General features: G+C 48.3%; 2 protein-coding genes across 12 annotated transcripts in view; both read left to right on the top strand.

Annotated features, from left to right (window-relative positions):
- ARHGEF9 (Cdc42 guanine nucleotide exchange factor 9) overlaps positions 1-19,673 on the top strand; it is a 164,578-nt gene that overhangs the window by 46,001 nt on the left and 98,904 nt on the right. Inside the window, exon 1 of one of the 11 annotated variants that reach the window (XM_057400922.1) lies at positions 2,633-2,863. The exons of 5 other annotated variants lie outside the window; for them this stretch is intronic. In XM_057400922.1, the coding sequence (XP_057256905.1) occupies positions 2,717-2,863 (147 nt within the window). In that variant the 5' untranslated portion in view covers positions 2,633-2,716. Of the gene's footprint in view, positions 1-2,632; positions 2,864-3,406; positions 3,630-16,783; positions 16,935-19,673 lie in introns of those variants that run through there. 5 more of the 11 variants (XM_057400933.1, XM_057400966.1, XM_057400958.1 and 2 more) reach the window with 5 other exon arrangements.
- On the top strand, positions 16,027-16,759 carry LOC130594832 (uncharacterized). Its single transcript, XM_057401036.1, has one exon. The coding sequence runs from the start codon at positions 16,571-16,573 to the stop codon at positions 16,748-16,750; it is 180 nt and encodes a 59-aa protein (XP_057257019.1). The 5' UTR covers positions 16,027-16,570; the 3' UTR covers positions 16,751-16,759.

Here is a 19,673-nt window from a genome sequence, read left to right as displayed (position 1 = left end):
CTGGAATTTGGATGGGGAAGTGTCTGCTGGGGATGTTCTCCAATGCCTGCAATCAGCATGGTGGCTGGGGAGGAGAGAGAGTGGGTGAAAAGCAAAGGAAGGGAAATGCCCTTGTGAAGGCAGCAGCAGGAGAGGAAGGGAAGCATCTCTCCCTCCCCTGCTGTGCCACATCTCTGAATATGCCAAAGGTTTCCACATCCAGAGAGCAGTTTATAGCAGTATTCTTATGGTGAGATTAAAGAAAGAAGGCCTTGAAGATCTAAAGGAGATTTTAGTGGTGATACGGTAATACAGTACAGTCAAGAAAAGATTAGAGACAGGTAAAACCCTATAACGCTGCTATGCTTCCTTTGCTGCTCTTGCAGGTTGCCAGAAAATGAGCCATCAAGTGCGAGATCCCAGAAGTAGGGATCTGCACCAAGGATTACCCTGCAATAATGCAGCATAGTAGTGACTAATTGTGGGAGAGCAGGGGGGATGTCTGCAGGTATTGGATCAGACAGTGGATTATCAGTGGGAATGTTGAAGTCTCAGGTGTATGCCTTACATGACTCTGAATATACTGGAGGAGGTACAGGATGGAGATGACTTTCTGCCTTTTCAGCAGTGCGCTGTGATAGTGAATGTCCTTCTGCTCATACGCGTTTAACAGAGCCCAAGGTGGTGTCCCCCCAAAGGGAAGATGTACCCATCATCTGGCATGACCTTGTCTGCAGGCACATAGGATGGTCCCCTTGGCTGTGAGCTCTGGGGTATCCCCTCCGCACATAGCCAGTGGAGGGGTGGGGAAGGTACAGCTAAAAGGACCTTCTGTTACCTGCCTTAGTAGCTTTATAGAAATAGAGGGATTGCCTCCAGTTATTTCAAGCAATATTAAACTATTCACTATCATTCATAGCAGAAGTCACAGCTGAGTCCCAGGGCAGGAGCCTGCAGTGAAAACTCAGTGTAGGGAAAACACAGCTGGGTTCTTCCTGAGACTGTATGTGCCAGAGAGAATTGCTGGGCTGGGCAAGGTTGGATTTGAGTGCAGACTGATGCTGATGAAGGGATTTGGTTAATATCTGGCCCTTGCTGCCTTTTGTCACCGTTGCAGAGAGCAAGAATGAACATGGCAACCTTTGGTTTACTTCTCAAATCAGCTTAGCATAAACAAGGGGCAGGAGGTGGAGCCTGAGGACATTCTCCTTATTGACAGGCCTCAGCAGAGCTGACAGCAGGAGGAGAGAAATCAGAGTAACTTCTGTTGGTGTGTAACAAGCCTCAACAAAAACTGTCCTCCTCCTCCTCCAGATTTGCTTCGCAATTAGAGCAGTGGCGTGGGATGTGCCAGACAACTGCTCCCTCCATTTGCATTGCATTGCAAGGTTGAGGAGTGTAACTTTGATGTTAGTGGAGTTACTGGAATGATGCAGTGTGTATTTTAAAGATGATCTTGTGTGTAACAGTCTTTGTTGTACTATTAGTGTGTGTGCTTGAGAGTAACACGTCTTTCACTTAGTATTTCCTTTAGAAAAATGCATTTACCCTTCAGTTACAGATAACCTGATCATTGCTTTTATTTACAGGCCAACTTTCTGAAGGACACAATGCCCCATGCATTAGGGACGTGTGTCTGTCTGTCAGTTCTTCTGTCCCAGCTCTCCTCAACCCCTACAGCTTTTGAATGAGCTGGTGAAGTTGCAGTGGATCTGACTGACATCCAAACAGATGATGTACCCGTGAGTCCTGTGAAAACCAGGGCTGCAGAGATGTGTCATGTGCAGTGGGAGGCTGGGCCCACCTGGGGAGGAAGGCAGGAGCAGACCCAGGCTGATACCATTCCAGAATGGTTTTCAGAGGTGGGATTTTCAGACGAGAGTCCTCCTTTGGATGTGAGTAAGTTACCTGGGGTTTCTGTCACTTAACAGAGGAAACCTGGGCAGAATTCCAGAGTTGGATGTCTAGAAGGGTTTGGCTCCTGACTCTTTCTTCTGTTGGCATCTCAGGGAATAATGATGGCTGTCAGTGCTGATCTAAAAGGTGATGGGATATGGCTTGATTTAACTAGAGCAGGCTACGTGGGGCCCCAGCAGTGCAGAGATGCTGGGTAGCATCCCATCCCTTTGTCTGTCCTGTTTCTATAGATAAGTGAAGACACGCGGGCTCTGCTTGCTCCGTGCAGGACCAGCAGAAAGCGGCAGTCACGAGGAGCTGCACAGTGCTTCCTGACTCACGATCTCCAGCTGCAGGGAAAATGTTGCCTCCTCTGGAGGTCGGAGCAGGAGATTCAAATGCATTCCTGCCCTTGAGGCAGGAGTGCATGGAGAAAACCCCATTCATAACACAACCCCAAATCCTCTGCAAATGTGTTAGAGGAGACTGTAGCTTCTCTGCGGGTTTTGCAGTAAAACTGGATCCTTATACAGGATAATCCAGCATAAGTGTGTCCTGGCTGCAGCTTCTCTACCCAGAGCAGGATGTCAGCCATTTCCCACATCTCCATGTTTTGTACCTGTGCTCTCCTGCCTCTCAAGCTCGCTGCATCAGCTGCCAGAGAGGAGATGCTGGTGGGGTGTTTTGGCTGTGTTCAGGTGTGTGTCAGTCCTTGCCATGGGCCGCCCCTTCCTGCGGGCAGTTGGCTCCAGCAGGATGGTAGAGGACTGCGGCGGCAGTGCAACAGCCTCTTGGAGTGACTTTGGCCAACTCCTTTCTGTCTCCATGTCTCCTCTGTAAGATGGGGAGAACCATGTCGACACACGTGTCCCAGCTGGAGGAACTGGGAGGATTCAGTCCTGTTTCCAGTTGGCTGTGCACATCCCATATGCTATCACCGCCTCTTCTAACCAGCGCCAGACAGACTCATCTCCTCTACCCCGGCGTGGTGGGTGGCCGTATGGATGATGAACGCTTAATGACTGTCTTGTCTTTCCTAACTGTGCAGGGGGCTGTTGTTTCCTTGCTCTGACCAGAAAGTCAGCAAAAGGCAAGGGGAGTGGGCAGGGGATTAAAGCTGTGTGGAGTGGAGCGTGACTGCTAGGGGGGGATAGCCCTGCGCTGGTGCAGCACTTTGCCGGGCTGGGGTTTTAGTTTCAGTGGGAAAGGGACTTACCCTGCATGTGGAGAGCTGAGAGCACTTACTGCCCTTCCAGATTCAGCAAAATCCTCTGCCCCTGGAGGAGCATGGAGGCAGGTGCTGGCTCTGCACCTTGGGGAGTCCTGTAGCACTGGGGATGAGGGTGACCTGCCACGGGCAGGGGTGTGCTAGGTCCCTGCAGGACCCTCCCCAAGTTCCTCTAGGTCCCCCCTTTCCTTCCCTTCCCTCCTGCAGAGTTTGGAAGCACGGCAAGGGGAAGGAACAGGACATCCCCCTCCCCACAAAGCCCTGGGTCTGTGACTGAAATAAATAACTACAATCCAGGTAGTGAGGAGGCTGCTACTAACGTGCTGCTGACAGCACGGGATTGCCGGGCTGAGGGATGTCTGCCTGAACGCTCCAGGCTCGGGTGGGGGTGGGGGGCTTCTTTTTTTTTCCTGCCAGCCCTCACCAGGCAGTAGGGATTTTTTTTCCCTTCCCCTCTCTGATAATAAGGACATCCTCAGAAGCAAGATGCAGTGGCTAAGGGATGGATCAGGAATGGTGAGTTCAGGTAGCTATGTCTTTTTCTTTTCCTCTTATTGCAGTACTTTGCCAGGGAAATAAGCCTCCGTCCTATCTCCTGACTCCTCCTTTACTCCCTGTCCTTGAAACCATTGATCACTCTGTAGCCATTTTATGGACTCGGCATTCCCAAACTGCTGAGCAAAAGAGGGATTTTAAAGGAAAGGAAGGAGGGTGTGCATGGCTGGGGCGTGGGAGGGGGGAGCGGCGCTGGCAGGCGCTGGGCAAGGGGGCTCCAGAGGGTGAACCCGTGGGTTTGGGGGGGGGGGGGGGAACAAAGGGTTTTCCAGGTGCTTGCGTGTGGGATGTGTGGGGTAAGAGCTGGGGACAAGGAAGGCAGGGAGAGGAGCAGCAGAGCGGGGCTGCGGGCGGGCGGCCGCCGCTGGGACCTGTCAGATCTGCCCCTTCTGAGGATGATGAGTTGCGGTGCGGGGGGAGCCGGAGCGTCGCTGCCTTTGCTTGCATCAGACTGTAAAACACTCCTCTGAAGTGTGGAGGCTTCAGGAGAGCAGTTGAAACAGTGACAGCTCTGCTTAATAAAGGAAAACGCTGCCAGTTTGCAGCGGTGCCTGGAGCACAGCCCCGAGGGGCTGTGTCTGCCTGGGGGAGCAGCGGGAAGTTCCCCCATCGCAGCAAGGGTCCCTCGTTCTCCATCAGAAACTTCCCTGTGAAGAGATGAGGTTGTTCTTGAGATCCTCCTCCCCACTGTCCCTCCTTGCTCAGCTCTGCTTTGCAATGGCATTTCCCTCTGCTTTCCCCTCTCCGTGCTGGGTTTTGCGGGGGTTTTAGTTTTACCCTTCCCTGGGCTCATTCCATCCCAGCGGGAGCCTCCGGGCATCCCTGCGGGCTGGTCCTGCCTCCGGTGCCGGGCGGCATCAGTGTCACCTGGCTCAGCCCCGTGTTCGGGCTCCTTTGGGGGCACGCGGCAGATGTTGCTGGCAGCAGGGATGCTTTGGAGAAGCAATCGCTGCCCGCTCTCTGCTGATGCCCAGCTGCCAGCTCTGTGGCGCCCTGCGCAGCTCACTCCTGCCCTCATCCCCTTTTCCACACTTCCACAAGCAGGAACTTTGCGGTTTATGCCTCGGAAGGACTGAAGCTAGTGCTGGGAAGCAAACGTGGGGGTGCAGGCAGCAGCTTGCAGCACATGGTGAATGTGTGTAGAGTCCTGTTTAAGGCTTGTCTACACCCAGCAAGAGTCTAGGGGGGTTTCTGCCTCCTCCCACCCTCTGAGCATCCAGGCTTTCCTTCCCCCTGCCCCACACACCGGCACTTCCCCCCTCTCCGCCAGTGCCTAAGCACCACAAATCGCCTCTCACCCGTTTGCCCATTTACATTGTCAGAGATGTCTGTACTGACAGAAAAGTGGGGATGGAAAGTGGCTCTTTCATCCTTTTTCCTTTCCTCCTGGGTGACTGCTGAGCTCCGGTGGGAGGGGAGGGATGTGGTGCAGAGCAAACTGCTTTTCTAACTGACATAGCACAAGACTTGACACTTTCTCACCCTCTTATCTTTCCAGCTTCCTTTCTTGCTGCTGGCAATAAGGGAGATTTTGTTATTTTGTTCCGATTAGCCTAATCTTCGCCTCTTTTTAAAGAGAATTTGTAGTGGTTGCTGAATAGCCCGTAATTCAGAACATCGGGGGGGGGGGGGGGAACTGCAATGATTGATTTTGAAGTAGGTTCTACCTAGGAATTTCCCAGTATTGCTCCTTCTAATAAGGGAAAAATAAAAGAGAGGGTGGTGGCTTCTGTATTTTATAGAGCAGTAGTTGAGGATGCTTAGTGTATCTCGGGATCATCTGAAAATAAGGGAAAAAACCATGATAAAACTAAGTAAAACCGAGCCAAATAACTTAAATGCAGCAGAGATCTTTGCAGTCACTTGTGAGAGAGGAGCCTAGTTCCCTGGGGATGGAGGCTGCGGTCCAGGGATCCGATGGGCGTGCAGAGCTCCTGCTGGATGTGCTGCCAAGCCAAGGTCCTGGCCATGCCTGGTCCCTGCAAATCCTGCTCTCTCTTTGCAAGACAAGGCAGCCTGGTCCAGCTGGCCTGGCCAAATGCCAGCGCAGAGAGTTCTGTTCCATCTAGTGCACATTTTGTCTCCTGTTCCCATTGGTAAGTTGCTTTAATTCATAGTACTTAAAATGTTGGATCATATTGGTGTACACTGCTATACAAATGAGTTACTCCACACCAGGAGTAGCTGCATTTCAGCAAGTCAGTGTGAATATTATCATCTCAGTCTACTGGCTGGAATGTGCTATGGGAATACAAAATGGCTCAGTTTACTCCCAAGTGGGGGGTCGGATCTGTTCACACACATTAAGCTGCTGCCATGTAGTGAGGGACCTTTGCCTTTCATCTGGGCCAGTTTTCACAAGCACTGAGCCTCTACTGTGGATTTTCAGCTGTCTTTTTTCATTCTGATACTCTTTCCTGTGTATCAAGTAGAGATCAGGAATAGAAATGCATTTTAGAGCACCCTTGGACATTGTTCTACTGGGCACTTTGGTCTAAACCTGGATTTTAGACTGATTGTTCCCAAATTCTGCATAGCACTGGTTTATTCAAAGTGCTGTTTTCTGTTGTTCTCAGTACTGGGCTGGGTTAAAGGATCAGACCTGCTCCCTTTCAGAGTTAATCATCTCTAAGAAGCGTGTCACTTATGCTTTACGAGTGATAGTACCTTTTGTTTTCCTGGCAGATGGCTCTTTATTTCTAAACCAGCCCCTTAAACCTACTATTATTCCATAATATTAAGCTGTCGGGGCTTTTTTTTTTGCTCCTTTGCATATGTTGCTTTCTGTTTCTTAAACAATTAATCTTTGCCAATTATGCTGGCATCCCAGGAGGGTATTTTCCATGCTTCATTGGTACTAAGTTGCTAAACTCCTCTAATATCTGTTTCTAACCTAGAAAGATGAAACTAATTGTCATTGGTCGTGATGAGGATAAATCTACACATCTGACGGGCATTGGGAGCACGATGATTATTTTGTTAGGCGTTCCTCGCAGAAAGTATTGATCCAGCATGATAATTAAATGAGTTGGTTCAAATCATGCTTAAATACAGCCTTTTCTGGAGTGCTTTTTTTCTGACAAGGGCATAGTTTTTCCCCAAGCCTTTGGCCTGTGGTACAGGAGAGACAAGTGTACATATTCCTTGGTATTTCTCACATGGGGTCTGCTTCTGGCCTTAATGCTGTGCCTGTGAAAGGTAAAGTGAGCGCAGCCATTGGCTTCAATAGACACAGAGCCCCAGCCTTTTAGTTTATTTTTTCCAGGCACATATAGCCATATTTTGACAGTGCATGTTGTTCAAATATTTAAAACCAATCTGTTGCTGATATTTTACATTTCTGTCACAAACAAAAAGTCAGCTATTCTAAGTTATCACAGCTTAAAATATACTGAAAAGGAATTCAGTGAGTAAAGGGCCAGCTACTGCAAGTGGAGATGTTCAGCAGCAGCCAGAAACCTCCTTGCATTTTTCCTTACTGATTCTTCTCCACTTGTCAGTCTGCACGTCATGGGATATTTAAAATACAGAGACTATTTGTACTTCAGAATCCCAAAAAGCTCCATGTGAATTTGGGAAAAAACAAGTGGAAGGAAGCAGTCTGGGTCCCATTTTCATGTTTGAAAGTGTGGATAACCAAATGCAGCTGGTGGAGAGAAGCCAGGATGGGATGGAAGAGGGATCTTGCAGTATCCAGGCATTAGGGAAAAATGGGACTTGAAAAGGCTCACAGCACCCTGGACTCCTGCAGAGATCAAAGGGAGCAGAGAGCTCTCTGCTCACACTGCAGTGACCTGCACGCAGAGGATGCTCTTTGGGCATCATCTCTGCAGCCTCAGCCAGGAGCACCTCTTCCCATAGGAGAGTCCTTATTGCAAGTTTGTTCCTGTTCATCTCGGGATGTGTTGTCACTGAGGCTGATACTTGGGTTGAAGGAGCTCTGCATGCACTGGAGTGTTCTGTGTGTGCTGTGATGCTGTGGAGCTCCCGAAGCCTCAAGCCAGTCCTGCCAAATGCATTTCTGAGTGGGATTCTTCTCACCCGCATGGTTTGTGTTCTGTTCTCCGTTTCACTCACAGTTTGGGGCTTCTTTTATCTTCCAGTTACAGTCTCCTACTAGTGCTGCTGTAAGAATACACAGTAAGTGTCCAGGTTAAGAAAGAGTTGATCTTATGGTAATAAAAGTATCTCGGTAAATACCTGATACGTGCTGAGGATTGCCCTTGTGTCAATCCCAGAGGGATTTGGAGGAGGCCTGGCTCAAGCCCCATGCACAAACCATGGCTCTGAGCCCCAGTTCCTACATGCTGGATAACAGACATGCTGGTAACTTCCCTGTCTCCCGAGATGCGTCTTGATGATACATCAGGGATGTCTGGAAAACCCTTTGAGAGCATTGCTTGGAGGGTGCCATGGGAATGTGAGGCAGTATTTCACAGAGCAGGATGCACGCACTGGGAAACCACACATGCTGCATGGTCACCAAGTCCATCTGTCCCTCTTGTGTGCAGGGTCTCGGTGTCTGAGCCCAGCAGGTTTGCACAGTGCTGGTTTAACTGTGAGGAACCTGATTCCTTGTAGCTACTGAAAGGGGTTTTCTTTTTTTAAACACTTCTTGAAAAATCTCTGAAACGCTTCAAGCTGACATCTTAATGTATTTATGACATTAACTGCTCCTGCTCCAGAATGGCTGCTCTGAATCTCTTTGAGCTTGGCTGTTATTTTGAACATGACTAATTCCCCGAGTGACTAAGCTCTTAGATAATAGGAGAAATTCATCAAGTTATCTCAGTCTCCAATAGTTTCTATTGTTATGAAAAGACATCTCATGAAAAAATAAATAAAGTTGCCTATTATGTAAGATGGGCAGGGAAAGAGAAAGAGAGATGAGTGTTGCTGGAGAATGGCAGGAGCAGTGTGTCTGGGAGCTGCTTTCAGGCTCTGAAGTCTCCAGCATGGCCTAGTTGGGAGGGTGTGGGTGAGAAATGAAGCCCAGCTGCTGGTCTGGAGCTCTGGTGAGCTTCCACTGAACCTCAAGAGCTGTGTTCATATGTAGAGGGACCTCAACTTGTGTCTCCCCAGCTCTGCCATACTGTAGGATTTAACCCAAGATAATGTTGGGTGTGCAGTGTATTACACCACAGCGCTGCTGTAGTTGTTTCCAGGTTGCTGAAGCTCTCGGAACCCTTGGAATGCTGTGGTTTGGCTGCCTTAGCTCTCTGTCCTGTTGGTGGTGAACGTGCAGTTGTGCTTCTGGAGGAAGCCAGCGCAGCACCAGGTTCTTCCCATGTCCCCAGCAGGCAGGTCTGTGCGTGTGATCCCGCACAGCGAGCGGCCCTTTGGCTTGTGGCAGTGGCACATTGTCACAAGCAGTGGGCGAGAGGCAGCGCTGGCTGCTCCTGCAGGCTGGAGCGTGGCATCAGAGGGGACCGCAGCCTCACTGCATGCCATCCCGCTGGGCCGGGTGGAATAGGAAATGAAAGCTGCTGGCATTCATTTGCCTCATATGGAGGCAGGAAAAAAAGCCATAAACTTCTTTTTCCTTTTTTTAATGGTGATATTATTGCTGATAAAAATGAGCATTTTAAGTGCTGTTCATACAGTGAGTGATATCCAGCTGGAATTCCTACTTCATTAGGTTGCCTTGCATCGTTTTCTTCATTAAAAGAATGCCAGATTCAATAGGCTGTTCCCCCTCCTGTTTTGGGGAGGCAGAGAGAGGAGGAGAACATTATTTGTATGAAGTATATCTAATTCTCTAGGTTAATTTGTGTGAAGAACATGAGACCCATGGGTCAGCTTCTTAATAAGATGGTTGTTTCTTTACTCAGTATCTTGACAAGGATAAACCCAGGGAAGCCAAAGCCAACAGAAGGAGAATGAGGAGGGCTGTAAGGATTTCTTAACCAGCCTCAGCCAATTGCATGAAGCAGGGCCGTAGCTTCTGCTCCCATCTGCCACAGCATGTCGTGACTCACAGCAAGTCGTGGGACTGTGCCTGGGCTCAGCTTTCCTAATAAATAGGTGATGGATAATTCCATATTTCCCTCAGCATAAGCTCAGACTGACAGAGCAGCAGTAACAAGTTGAATCACAAGTCCCAAGGAGTGCAAAGCATCAGGGCTTCCACATTCAGAAGCCTTTGTGCTTTTCCTGGTGTGCTGGGGCAGGGCCTGATGTGACCATGCCTATAAGCAGAGCTGATTATAACCTGGTCGGAGGAGAGGGGAGAGTTCTGGTGTAGGAGCTGCTCACTAAGCCCACCCCTTCTGCAAGGTCAGTCAGGAAAGGCACAAAGCAGATCCAGAAAGAGCAACTTCTGTTCTGCTTTCTTCCCCGTGTGGTTCCTGACATTGCTGTTCAGTACATGCATCATGGATCACGCTGTTTCCATTCTGCCCAGCATCTCACTGCTGATGGCTGGACCTCTGCAGGCTTAAGCAGGTGAAAATACTCTGTTAGGTTTCCTTTTTAACTGCATAGGAAATGGGATGCAGTGGATTTCAAAGGACATTCCTGTGTTGTGGCAAAGCTGAAATACACTGTCTGCTTTTCACAGCAGAGAGCTTTCTCTTTGTGTCTGCAGCTGTGTTTGTCCAGGACAACACTGGGGTTGGTAAGGGAAATTCTAGCAGTGATTCTTCACTTAACGCTTTGGCCAGGCATGTATTGATGTGCAGATCTCTGCAATTTAATGTCAGAAATGAGAGCAGAAGCACTGGAGTTCCTGTAAGAGTTCCTGGAGGGAGCAGTGGAAGGAAGGGAATTGTCTTGGATTTCTCTGCTGTTTGGGCTTTGCATCTTTATCTTGTTTTCAAGCTCAATTGCAAGCCCAGAAGCTTGAGAAGTAAAATTAAGGAGTCAATGTCTCTGTGTTCTTTTAGGACATTTTTTTTCAGGCAAAAGGGAGCTTATGTAAGGTTAAAATGAAATCTGGATTCGATGGGTTCTTTTAAACTGAACTTTGTGGCTCCCTGAAGTGTCTCTCTGCGATGAGGGTAATTGGTGTCACCACATCTGACCTCTGCTGCATTTGAGGGGTTCTTCCTTTTCTGTTTCAAAACTGGGAGTCTGAGGTTACTTCTAGAGCACAGGCTGGGGTGCAGAACAGATTCAAGGAGAAGAGAGAGCACTTGCACTGTGATTGCCGGGGGCATGAGATTTTAGTCTGTCTTAATGCTTCAAGTTCAAGTAAACTCAAAAATAGCAGCTCTGCTCTCGCTGCAATCCAGACAAGCACAATGAAATCCACCCCCAGACAGACTCGCTCCCCGCGCCATTTCTGCACTGTGTAGTGTTACAAAAGCTATGAAAACTGATGATACCTGTACATCACTCTCCATTGTGGTTCCATCAGTGCTGGGGTAGAGCCTTGCAGTTGTGTGTGTGTGGCACAGCATGGCATGATGCTAGCAGAGATGTACTAAGCCATGCTGGGATGCAGGTGACGCCTAGTCAGGGTGCCTTGGAAGAAGCATCTGGGTACCTTGTAACAACAGGGACAAGGTTTTGGCTTTATTTCCCCCCCTCGCAGCATCATGCAAGTGCTTTAATTCTTCAGCAGAGGAAAGAGCACCATCTGCTGAGATGCTGGCTCTGTGTGTAGAAAGAATCAGTATTAATTGAGGTCTCCAGATGTGGTGCAAGGTTAGTACCTGACATGTCACTGCTGCCCTTCGCTCAAGGGGTTCAGACCTGTTCATCTGGAACATGGTTGTGGTTAACCAGGGCTGGTGTACAAGCATATGGCAACCTCCCTGGCCTACCTTTCACTGTTGTCTGGCCTTTAGTATTAAAATAAATGGTTATAAATAAATCAGTCTCTGCACTGAGGCCATAAATCTGTTGTCTGTCACTTCTTGTTTGCTGAGATAAAAATAGAACTGGTGAGGAATGGGTAAGAATTTACCACTACAGCTTCCCTGAGCAATGTGTATCTGTATATAGCGTATCTACCAAGGGTAAGGTGTAGATGTCAGGGTGATGCTTCCCATCTTTTGGTGAAATTCTCATTTTTGTTTTCCCCATCCACCTTCCCTTTCATTTCACTGCTTTGCAGGCTCTCGACTCAGCCTTTTCTCATACAGTTCCTCCTCTGAAGTCTGTTTATGCCTCAGCAGCTTTGGAGATCATCATCTTATTCTTGCCCACCTCTCCTTCTTCCCTCTTTGTCTCTCTGTGATTGTATTTTTGTTAGTTCTGTAAATGAATCATTTCTTGTCTAGCTGTGCTGTGAATTTGCTAACTCGTGTTGTGTGGTTAGTGTGGACAATGCTGGAAGGAGCTGTGCTTGCTCCAGCCACCACAGCGCTTTGTTTCTGGTGTGTCTCTATGGTAGAGGACCCTTGAGCTGCTGCGGAAGGGAGGACTGGGGCAGGGGGTGAGGTGAAATAAAAGCTTCTAAGGGAGATGTGTAGCGTAAAGGAAAAAGGATGAAAGAAGGAAGTAAAGGGAATTACTGTAACAAAGTCCCAGGTTGATGTGGACAGCGAGGAAGCTTTCCTGTTGAGGATGGAGTGGACAGGCAAGGTGACTGGAAAAATAATCTTTTAACTGCCAAAAAATCTTTCTCCATACCTCAGTTTGGGTAAGGAACTTTAGGCATTTGGGGATTTTCAAAGCTTCCTGTGAAGCCAGTCAATGAACATACAAGATAATGAAGATTATTCAGAACAAAACTGTCCTTTGCAGCAGCTCTGCAGCTCATAGGCTTGGTGCATCCCCATCTGGCTGAAGGATGGGATAAAGAGGACTCTATGTCAGACAGGCTGTGAAGAGAAGGGAAAAAGAGGCAAGTCCTGGTTTAAGAAAATCCTCCCGTTTGGAAAGTTAGCAAATGATAATCCCACTGGCCTTTAATCTGTGAAACCCTGACCTTAATTCCTGGCCAGATTTTAATTTGATGGTTTTATAATCTCTAATGGAGTCTGTGACTCAAACCCCATGTGATGCCTGGTGGGGTCAGTGAGTGCCCAGCAGAGGGGACTGGGAATAGAGGAGCAGTTCCCATCTCCTGCCCACACGGGGCAGAACAGGGAATTGGAGCTGAAACCCTGTTCAGCCACAATACCGCGGGATGATCCTGCCAGCTAACGTGGGGATGGTGTCCCTTTCAGTGGGGGTGGAATGTGAGATCTTTAAGCATCCAAATTGTAAATCCTCACTCCTGAGTAGAGCTGTATTTGTTCAGGTGGAAGTAGTGGGCTGTGCTACTTGCTGGAGACATCCATTGGAGGGAGTCGTGGTCACAAGTCTGAGCCCAATGTGTTGCACACACATAAGGACTGAAGAGTTGGCATCAGAAGCTTGACTCAAAATTACCATGTTGTAATTAATGTTCTTGTAGGGGCCCTTCTGATTTGTCTGTTATTTGGGGTATAAACGTATCTATGTATATATATATATACAGGTTTTGTCTACATAGACGTGTAAGTGATGTATTAGTGGAAGCCCTGGCTCCTTCCTTAGTTAATGTGCTGCTGGAGAGGTGCTGGGGTTCAGATCTGTTTTCTGATACAGAAGAAGCCAGCGCTGATCTTGCATTACTGTGCTCCTGCAAGCTGCTCTAGTGTCAGGGCATGTGCTGTACTGGGAGGGGAGGTGGTATTTTATGTAACTGGAACAAATCTTTTCTTGTTCCTCAGCTCAGCTTTACCGAAGGTTAGAGGAAACTTTTCAGAAAGCATTGCATGGAGTTAAAAACCCTGTGGTGGTTTTATATAAAGCCCTGATGTGTAGGTGTTCTTTCTGAGGCTTCGAAGAGAAGGTACCATCCATTTTTGTAGTAGAATTAACATTTGGTACATGCAGAAGGCATAGCAAATGGCATAAAGCAGCAAGTACTATTGGGAATACTGTGACTATCATTTAGAAAGAAGCTTTGATGCAGTAAATCTGTGCTGATCACTCTTGGTGGCTGATACACAGCTTCCACTGGATATTCTCGTGTATGTGGATGGGGCACCCCTCATTCACATACACATGTATGTGGATGGGGCACCCCACGATCCTTTGGGGTGTTTGCTGTGAAGCAGGACAAGGGAGAAGGATGCTGTACCGGACCCGGGGCTGCGGCAGCGCCGGCAGCCGGGCTGGGCACAGCCGCTGGTGACGCAGGAACTGATGGAGGTGAGCGGGATCGGGGGGACCTCCTGCCTGCAGCAGGCAGGGGGTGGCTCCGCCGCCTCTATTTATAGTCTCTTCCCTCCCCTGTGCTGTGACTGGTTCAGCTCTTGCAGAGTGACTGCCTGAGACCTGCCAGGCACATTGCTTGTGATGAAATCCTCTGCTTCAGCTACGGAAGTAGCTATTGAGCATGTGTGGTAGCTACTGCACCTTTTTTCTGGATATTTCTTAGGCCTCTGCTGCTTTTACCTGCCTAATTTTCACTCCCTCTGTCTATATGCAAAGGCTCAGCGGAATCTGCCTTGATACCCTGTGGTCACATCCCATTGCTGGCATTAAGAGGACACAAACAGCACAGATCAAAGCGAGGGATGGGCTGTGGCTGTGAAGGTGTCTGCCGACTCCCCCGGGCTGCTGTGGGCAGGGGGAATATCTCTGCTGTGCCTCCTGTATGAGTAAGGCTGGATCTGAGGCTGGGTCTAACCTAGGCTCCTTCTGTGCTCGTTGCAGTTCAGAGGAAAAGATGAACTGGACATAAAGATGCCTCTAAATTTGGGCCCGTTGTATGTTTTGGAGAGGTCACTGCTATTACTGAGACTGAAACTGGGAGTTCCTAGATATTTGTGGGAGGTTAGGCTTGGCTTTTGGAAAATTGCCTGCACTGTTTTGGGAAAGGATTGTAACAGTAATAAATGCTCCACATCTAATTTATGTTTTCTATTCTGATTAGTCTGAAATTGCATTAGACAGGCTGGCTATCCAAAAATGCGTCCTTGATAGGAGATGCAGGTGTGGATGCTGATGATCAGGCAGATCCATCATCTGGACATATGTGCTAATGGGGCTTCCTGCCTGTTACAGCAGCTTATCAATATACAGGTGAAAAAATCACCTTTCACTGTCCTCCTGAGTGAGAAATTCTCTGCTTGAACAGAGCAGGGGTCTCGGTTGCTGAGAGGCAGCCTGTGGCTTTCAGTTATCACACTGAAGGAAAAAGAGAAGAAAAGGAACTACCTGGTTAACCCAAACTGTTCTTATTTAACAGTGCTCAACACAACTCACCCCGTGTCTGTGGGCACATCACAGCCCTCATGTGCTACAGGGGAGTCAGAAAAGAGGAGGATGGAGCATGGAGTGAGCATTGGTCTTCACAAGCACTGGGCCTCAGTGGAGGCTGAGACACTCAGCCCTCACTCACCAGACACTGTCTCTCCTTTGGTGGTGTGGGGTGGATGTAGAAGCCTGCTGCATCTGAGGGAGTGCTCAGCAAGCCATAGAGCAGAGGAAGGAAAATGAAATACACCTTGCAGTAAGCAGCTGGGTTTAGCATTGGTTTGAATGGTGACTGGAGTAGGAGCATAATCCTGCTTGTCCCTTCTCCGAGTGCCCTGTAAGGATGCTATGATGGGGAAAAAGGCGAGTCAAATCTAGGCCCTGCCTGTTCAGGTTTTAACATGCAATTCCTCCTGAACTCTTGCTGTTCGCTCCTGGAGAACAACCTTGTTTGGTGCATGTTGGCCTGTGTGTGACTGTCCCGGGTGTGTTCAAAGGAGCAGGTTTCCTAGAAGGTGCTGGTGATCAGCCCCTGTATGCACAATTCAGTGCTTAATGTACATGCACTGGCACCATTTCTGTATTTGTGGAATCATTTGCTTTTCCCAGCTGGGCACATCACTCTGTGTGTGTGTGATGCTTCTCTAAGGTAACTGCTGGTTCTGGGATCTGAAAGCGAGGTTTGGGATAGCAGCTGCCACCTGGACCATCAGCCCTGGGTGCATACGTGGATTTACCATAGGAATGGAGAAGGAATGAATTTCCCCGTCCTGTCGTCCCCTCCACCCCCCTTTTATACATCTCTGTAAAACAGGCATTCAGTTTAACTCTTAACACAGAGAAGCCCAGTGCTGAGGTTAGAGACTGCGCGATAGATTTATGATGTGATGATGTATTACCCTGAGATAAAAAGCGATTCTCCTGCAGAATTCCCATGTTAAATCACAGCGAATTCCCAAGTCACCAGGGGCTGCCTTTTTGTTCCTTTCTTCCCCGCTCCATCTCCTGCCCCCTCTCCTGCTCCCCTTCCTGTTCTGAGCAGGCTCCCACCAGCACCGGCTCTGTTTGCCGGGGTTTATTTTCCACGCGAAGCCGGGCGCAGGCGGACAGACGAGTCCCTGCGCACGGAGCGGCGGGAGCTGCGCCGCACACAAAGTCCGGAGCCGCCTTCCCGGAGCTCAGCGTTGGCATCCGCCGGCTCCCGGCCCCGAACAACCGCAGGAGCAGAGGGGAAGAACCTGCGTGCGCGGTGCCCCTGCCACGGCGGGCGGAAGAGTCGCATATTTATGGAGCCAGCGCTTCCTCCTGCGTTTGAGTGACAGCCAGGATCCCTTCACTGCCTGGTCACCGGAGCTGATTTGTATGCGCAAGGGTCCGCCTCGCTCCTCTCCGAGAGATGCAGCCGCAGCAGCTTGCAGAGCTGTCACACTCACACAGGCTCCTTATCTGCACTGGCTTGACGAATTAAAAAGCAAGCCAGCCAGCAAGAGAGAGACCGGGAGAGAGGGGGGAAGAGAGCGAGGGAGAAGCTTGCAGACAGCGCTCGCTTTCTTCTCCTAAAGGAAGGATTTTGCATCTTAAGTGCTCACGGGTTGTGATGATGCTTCACTTAGCGGGCTCCAGAATGAGCTAGAGACAAGCAGATAGGGGGAGAAACTAAGCAGACCACAAAGCATTACGAGCAAAAACCAAAACCAGGAACAGTTTTCTCCTCTATTCTAGCATGGTGGATGTATGGACAGTCTTACAGAGCAGAGGTTGACTTCTCCAAATCTACCAGCCCCACATCTTGAACACTACAGTGTTCTGCATTGCACCATGACCTTGGATGTTCAAACGGTGGTCGTTTTTGCAGTGATCGTGGTGCTATTGCTTGTGAATGTCATACTCATGTTCTTCCTGGGCACTCGTTAATGGATTTTTTCTCCTGAGCTGTTGGGGGCTACTACTACTACCAGTAGCAATTCAACAAGAGAGCAAGAGCGAGCGCGAGAGCGCGAGAGAAAGGCGAGAGAGAGAGAGACAGAGAGAGATTGCTTACTGAGGGGGGAAACGCGTTGAGCTTCAACATGGCCTCGCTGTGATATGTATGACGTTGGTATATTATCTCTCCCTAAATCTTTTGTCATGTCTTGTCTTTTAAGTATGCCTGTAAGTGTAGCTGCTTTTGCCTGGGTTTTAAATGTGATAAATAATAGTAATCCATTCCTCTATCATTCTGTGCTGGTGAGATAGAGCTGTTCCTGGTTTAGTTAGAAGCAGAGTGAAAATATCTTTCTGTGGTAAGCACGGGCTGGGTTGTTTGCTTCCTTTAAAATGGGGGCTCCAGTGAATAATAAGTCATTTTGTGTGATATTTCTAGCAAGCAGTTAATGTGCAGTATCTGAGTAACCATGTAGCTGCCAGGTGAGAGATGCTGGTGTTTGCAATTGAATTGAGTTCTGGATGTTTTTTTTTTTTTTGGGGGGGGGGGGGAGATGAGAAATCCTGTGAGAGGATTAAATCCTTGCTAAAATAACATTCAGCCACAGAAAAAAAAAGGGAGAGAAATTGGACTTGATTCATCTGTGTTGCTTGATGCTCTGACTTAATTTCTCAATAGTCAGTCCTAAAGCCTCCAAATTCTACGGCCACACTGATGTAGCTGCTTCTTTCTTTAAAGATGAGAGGGGGACTGAAACGTAATCCGGTGGGGTTTTTTCCTGTTTGTATGTGGTTTCTATCTCTGCACATTGGGAAGGAGGGATCAAAGAGGAAAAGGGGGATGCATGCTTTGTTTTTCTTTGCTAAAGCATCAGATACGGAGGGGTTGGGGTTTGCTTTGATTTCTCTAGAGAGTCTATTTTGCCTTTCTTTCCTTCCCTGTATCTGTACGTGTGTGTGTGTATCTATATAATTTTTGGTAATGTATGTAAGAAAAATCTTTGCCCACCTCAAGGATAACAAGATTTTGAGACAGGTTCTTTGGGTGACTTTATTTACATTGATTTTCTTGAAAATGAAGTGCCAAGTTGTATATTACGGGCTTGCTGAAAAGGTGTCCAGTAGTTAGAGGTCCTTCTGTGGAGACCAGAACTGCAGTGTTTACTGCTCAGGAGCTGACGGGGGCTTCCAGTGGCAGTGCATGAAGTTTAGAGAGGATATGAAGGGAATGTCTGGAGAGAGAAATGGCTTTTCCTCTTGAAAATATGTCTCTGTTAGAAATGTTGAGAAGTTTTTTATGTATTATGTTTTATTTTCCCCTCTGGAAAAAACAGAATCGCTCAAACCAAAATAGTGACAGTTTGGAAATGTTTCCATCTCTTGCTGATGTTCACTGGCATCATACTGCGTGTGATAATTTAACCAGTTCATGCTAATTCCAGCTGTCTGTTACTCATTTGATGTACTACTCTAATGGGGCAAACCCAAATAATCATGAACTGATTGATGAAGACATGGCTGGAACTTGGAGACATGTAGTTACTGCCACGTGAGAGTCTGTCTGCTGCAAGTTAAATGCATAGCTGAGCTTAGGAGCTGGTTTTGATCGGGGGCATGGTTGGAAATGCAGTTAAATGCTGCAAATCTGGCACTTTCAAAGTGGCTTTAGCTGTAAATAACATTTCCCTGTGTGCTGGGGTAGTGACAGTCAGCCCCCAAAGCTGACACGAAGGGTTTAGTGGCAGCAGCCCATGTTCATGAGTAGAAGACCCGTTAGAAGCGCAGCGAAGACGCTCCGGTGCCTGCTGGCTCTGTTTGCCCCTCTTCACTTGTAGCTCTCTGTGCAAGAGGCATTGGCTTCGCTTCAGAAGAGATGGAGGGAATATTCTTTTTATTAAACAAAAAATGATGGCTCTGATGATGAGGATGGTTTGGGTTGTTAAACAGCTCAAATTTGCTTTGTTTTCCTCTTAGCTATCGTATACCATTAGTTTTATAGGTTGCAGAATCTCCTGGAAATACAATAAATGAGCACAGAGCACTGTTAGCTATCGTATGTCATTAGTTTTATAGGTTGCAGAATCACCTGGAAACAGGATAAATGAGCGAAGATCACCATGGAAAAGGGAATCAATCAAACAGCAGCCAACACAATCCCTTCAGGGGAATGGTTTCAAGCGACACAGTGATTTGGAGGAATAAGGGTGGAAAAATGAGAGGAAAATCCAAACAAAAGAGCGAGTTAAAAATGGGATGTAATTTTCCTCAAGGTTTGCTCTCTGGTATGGAGGTTTCCCCTTCAGTAAGGTTTCTATGAGGAACACTCAGTACGCGACGTGGTTTTCTAGCGCATGCAAAGTGCATTCCTTGATCCGGAGTGTGCGCTTCTCGGGTGATATTTGGGAGGTGTGTGTGTGCACAGGGTGTGTAACTGCGTGTGTTGGGACCTGGTGGGACCTTCGGGTCCCTTGGTGGAGCTGTGTGTGTGCTCCTAGGGGATCTTTGCCCAGTGGATGCATGGGGAGGACGTGGGTGCTGAGCGTGCTCAGCTTCCCGGGGAGCGAAGCACTGGGAGCATGGTTTTTGCCATGATGGAATATGCTTGAGAGAATTAACATGACTTTATTAATACTCTCTCGCCTGTTATCCTCCCAAAGGCTGGGAAAGCCAGTTTGTGCAGAGCAATAGGAGCCTGAAAGTTGGGAGCAGAAAACTTTGTTATTGTAGCAGCACCGTTCCTGTTGTATCAGGTTTCGTGTTGGGCTTCTGAGGGAAAGAGAGGAAATGAGCTGAACAGTGAGCAAGGGCTGGTCTGTGTTTCCCACCCCCAGTCCTCAGTGGCCACCTTTTCAAAGAGGCCTCGAGCCATCTACCCCAGCCCTGTTTGTGTAGTTCTCCACCTCTGATTCTCTGT

The sequence above is a fragment of the Pezoporus wallicus genome, unplaced genomic scaffold, assembly GCF_028554395.1.
Source record: "Pezoporus wallicus isolate ANWC-B61680 ecotype Strahan unplaced genomic scaffold, APGP_CSIRO_Pwel_v1 contig_8803, whole genome shotgun sequence".
In the NCBI taxonomy this organism is placed as follows: Eukaryota; Metazoa; Chordata; class Aves; order Psittaciformes; family Psittacidae; genus Pezoporus; species Pezoporus wallicus.
This window is presented reverse-complemented; position numbering and strand designations above follow the sequence as displayed.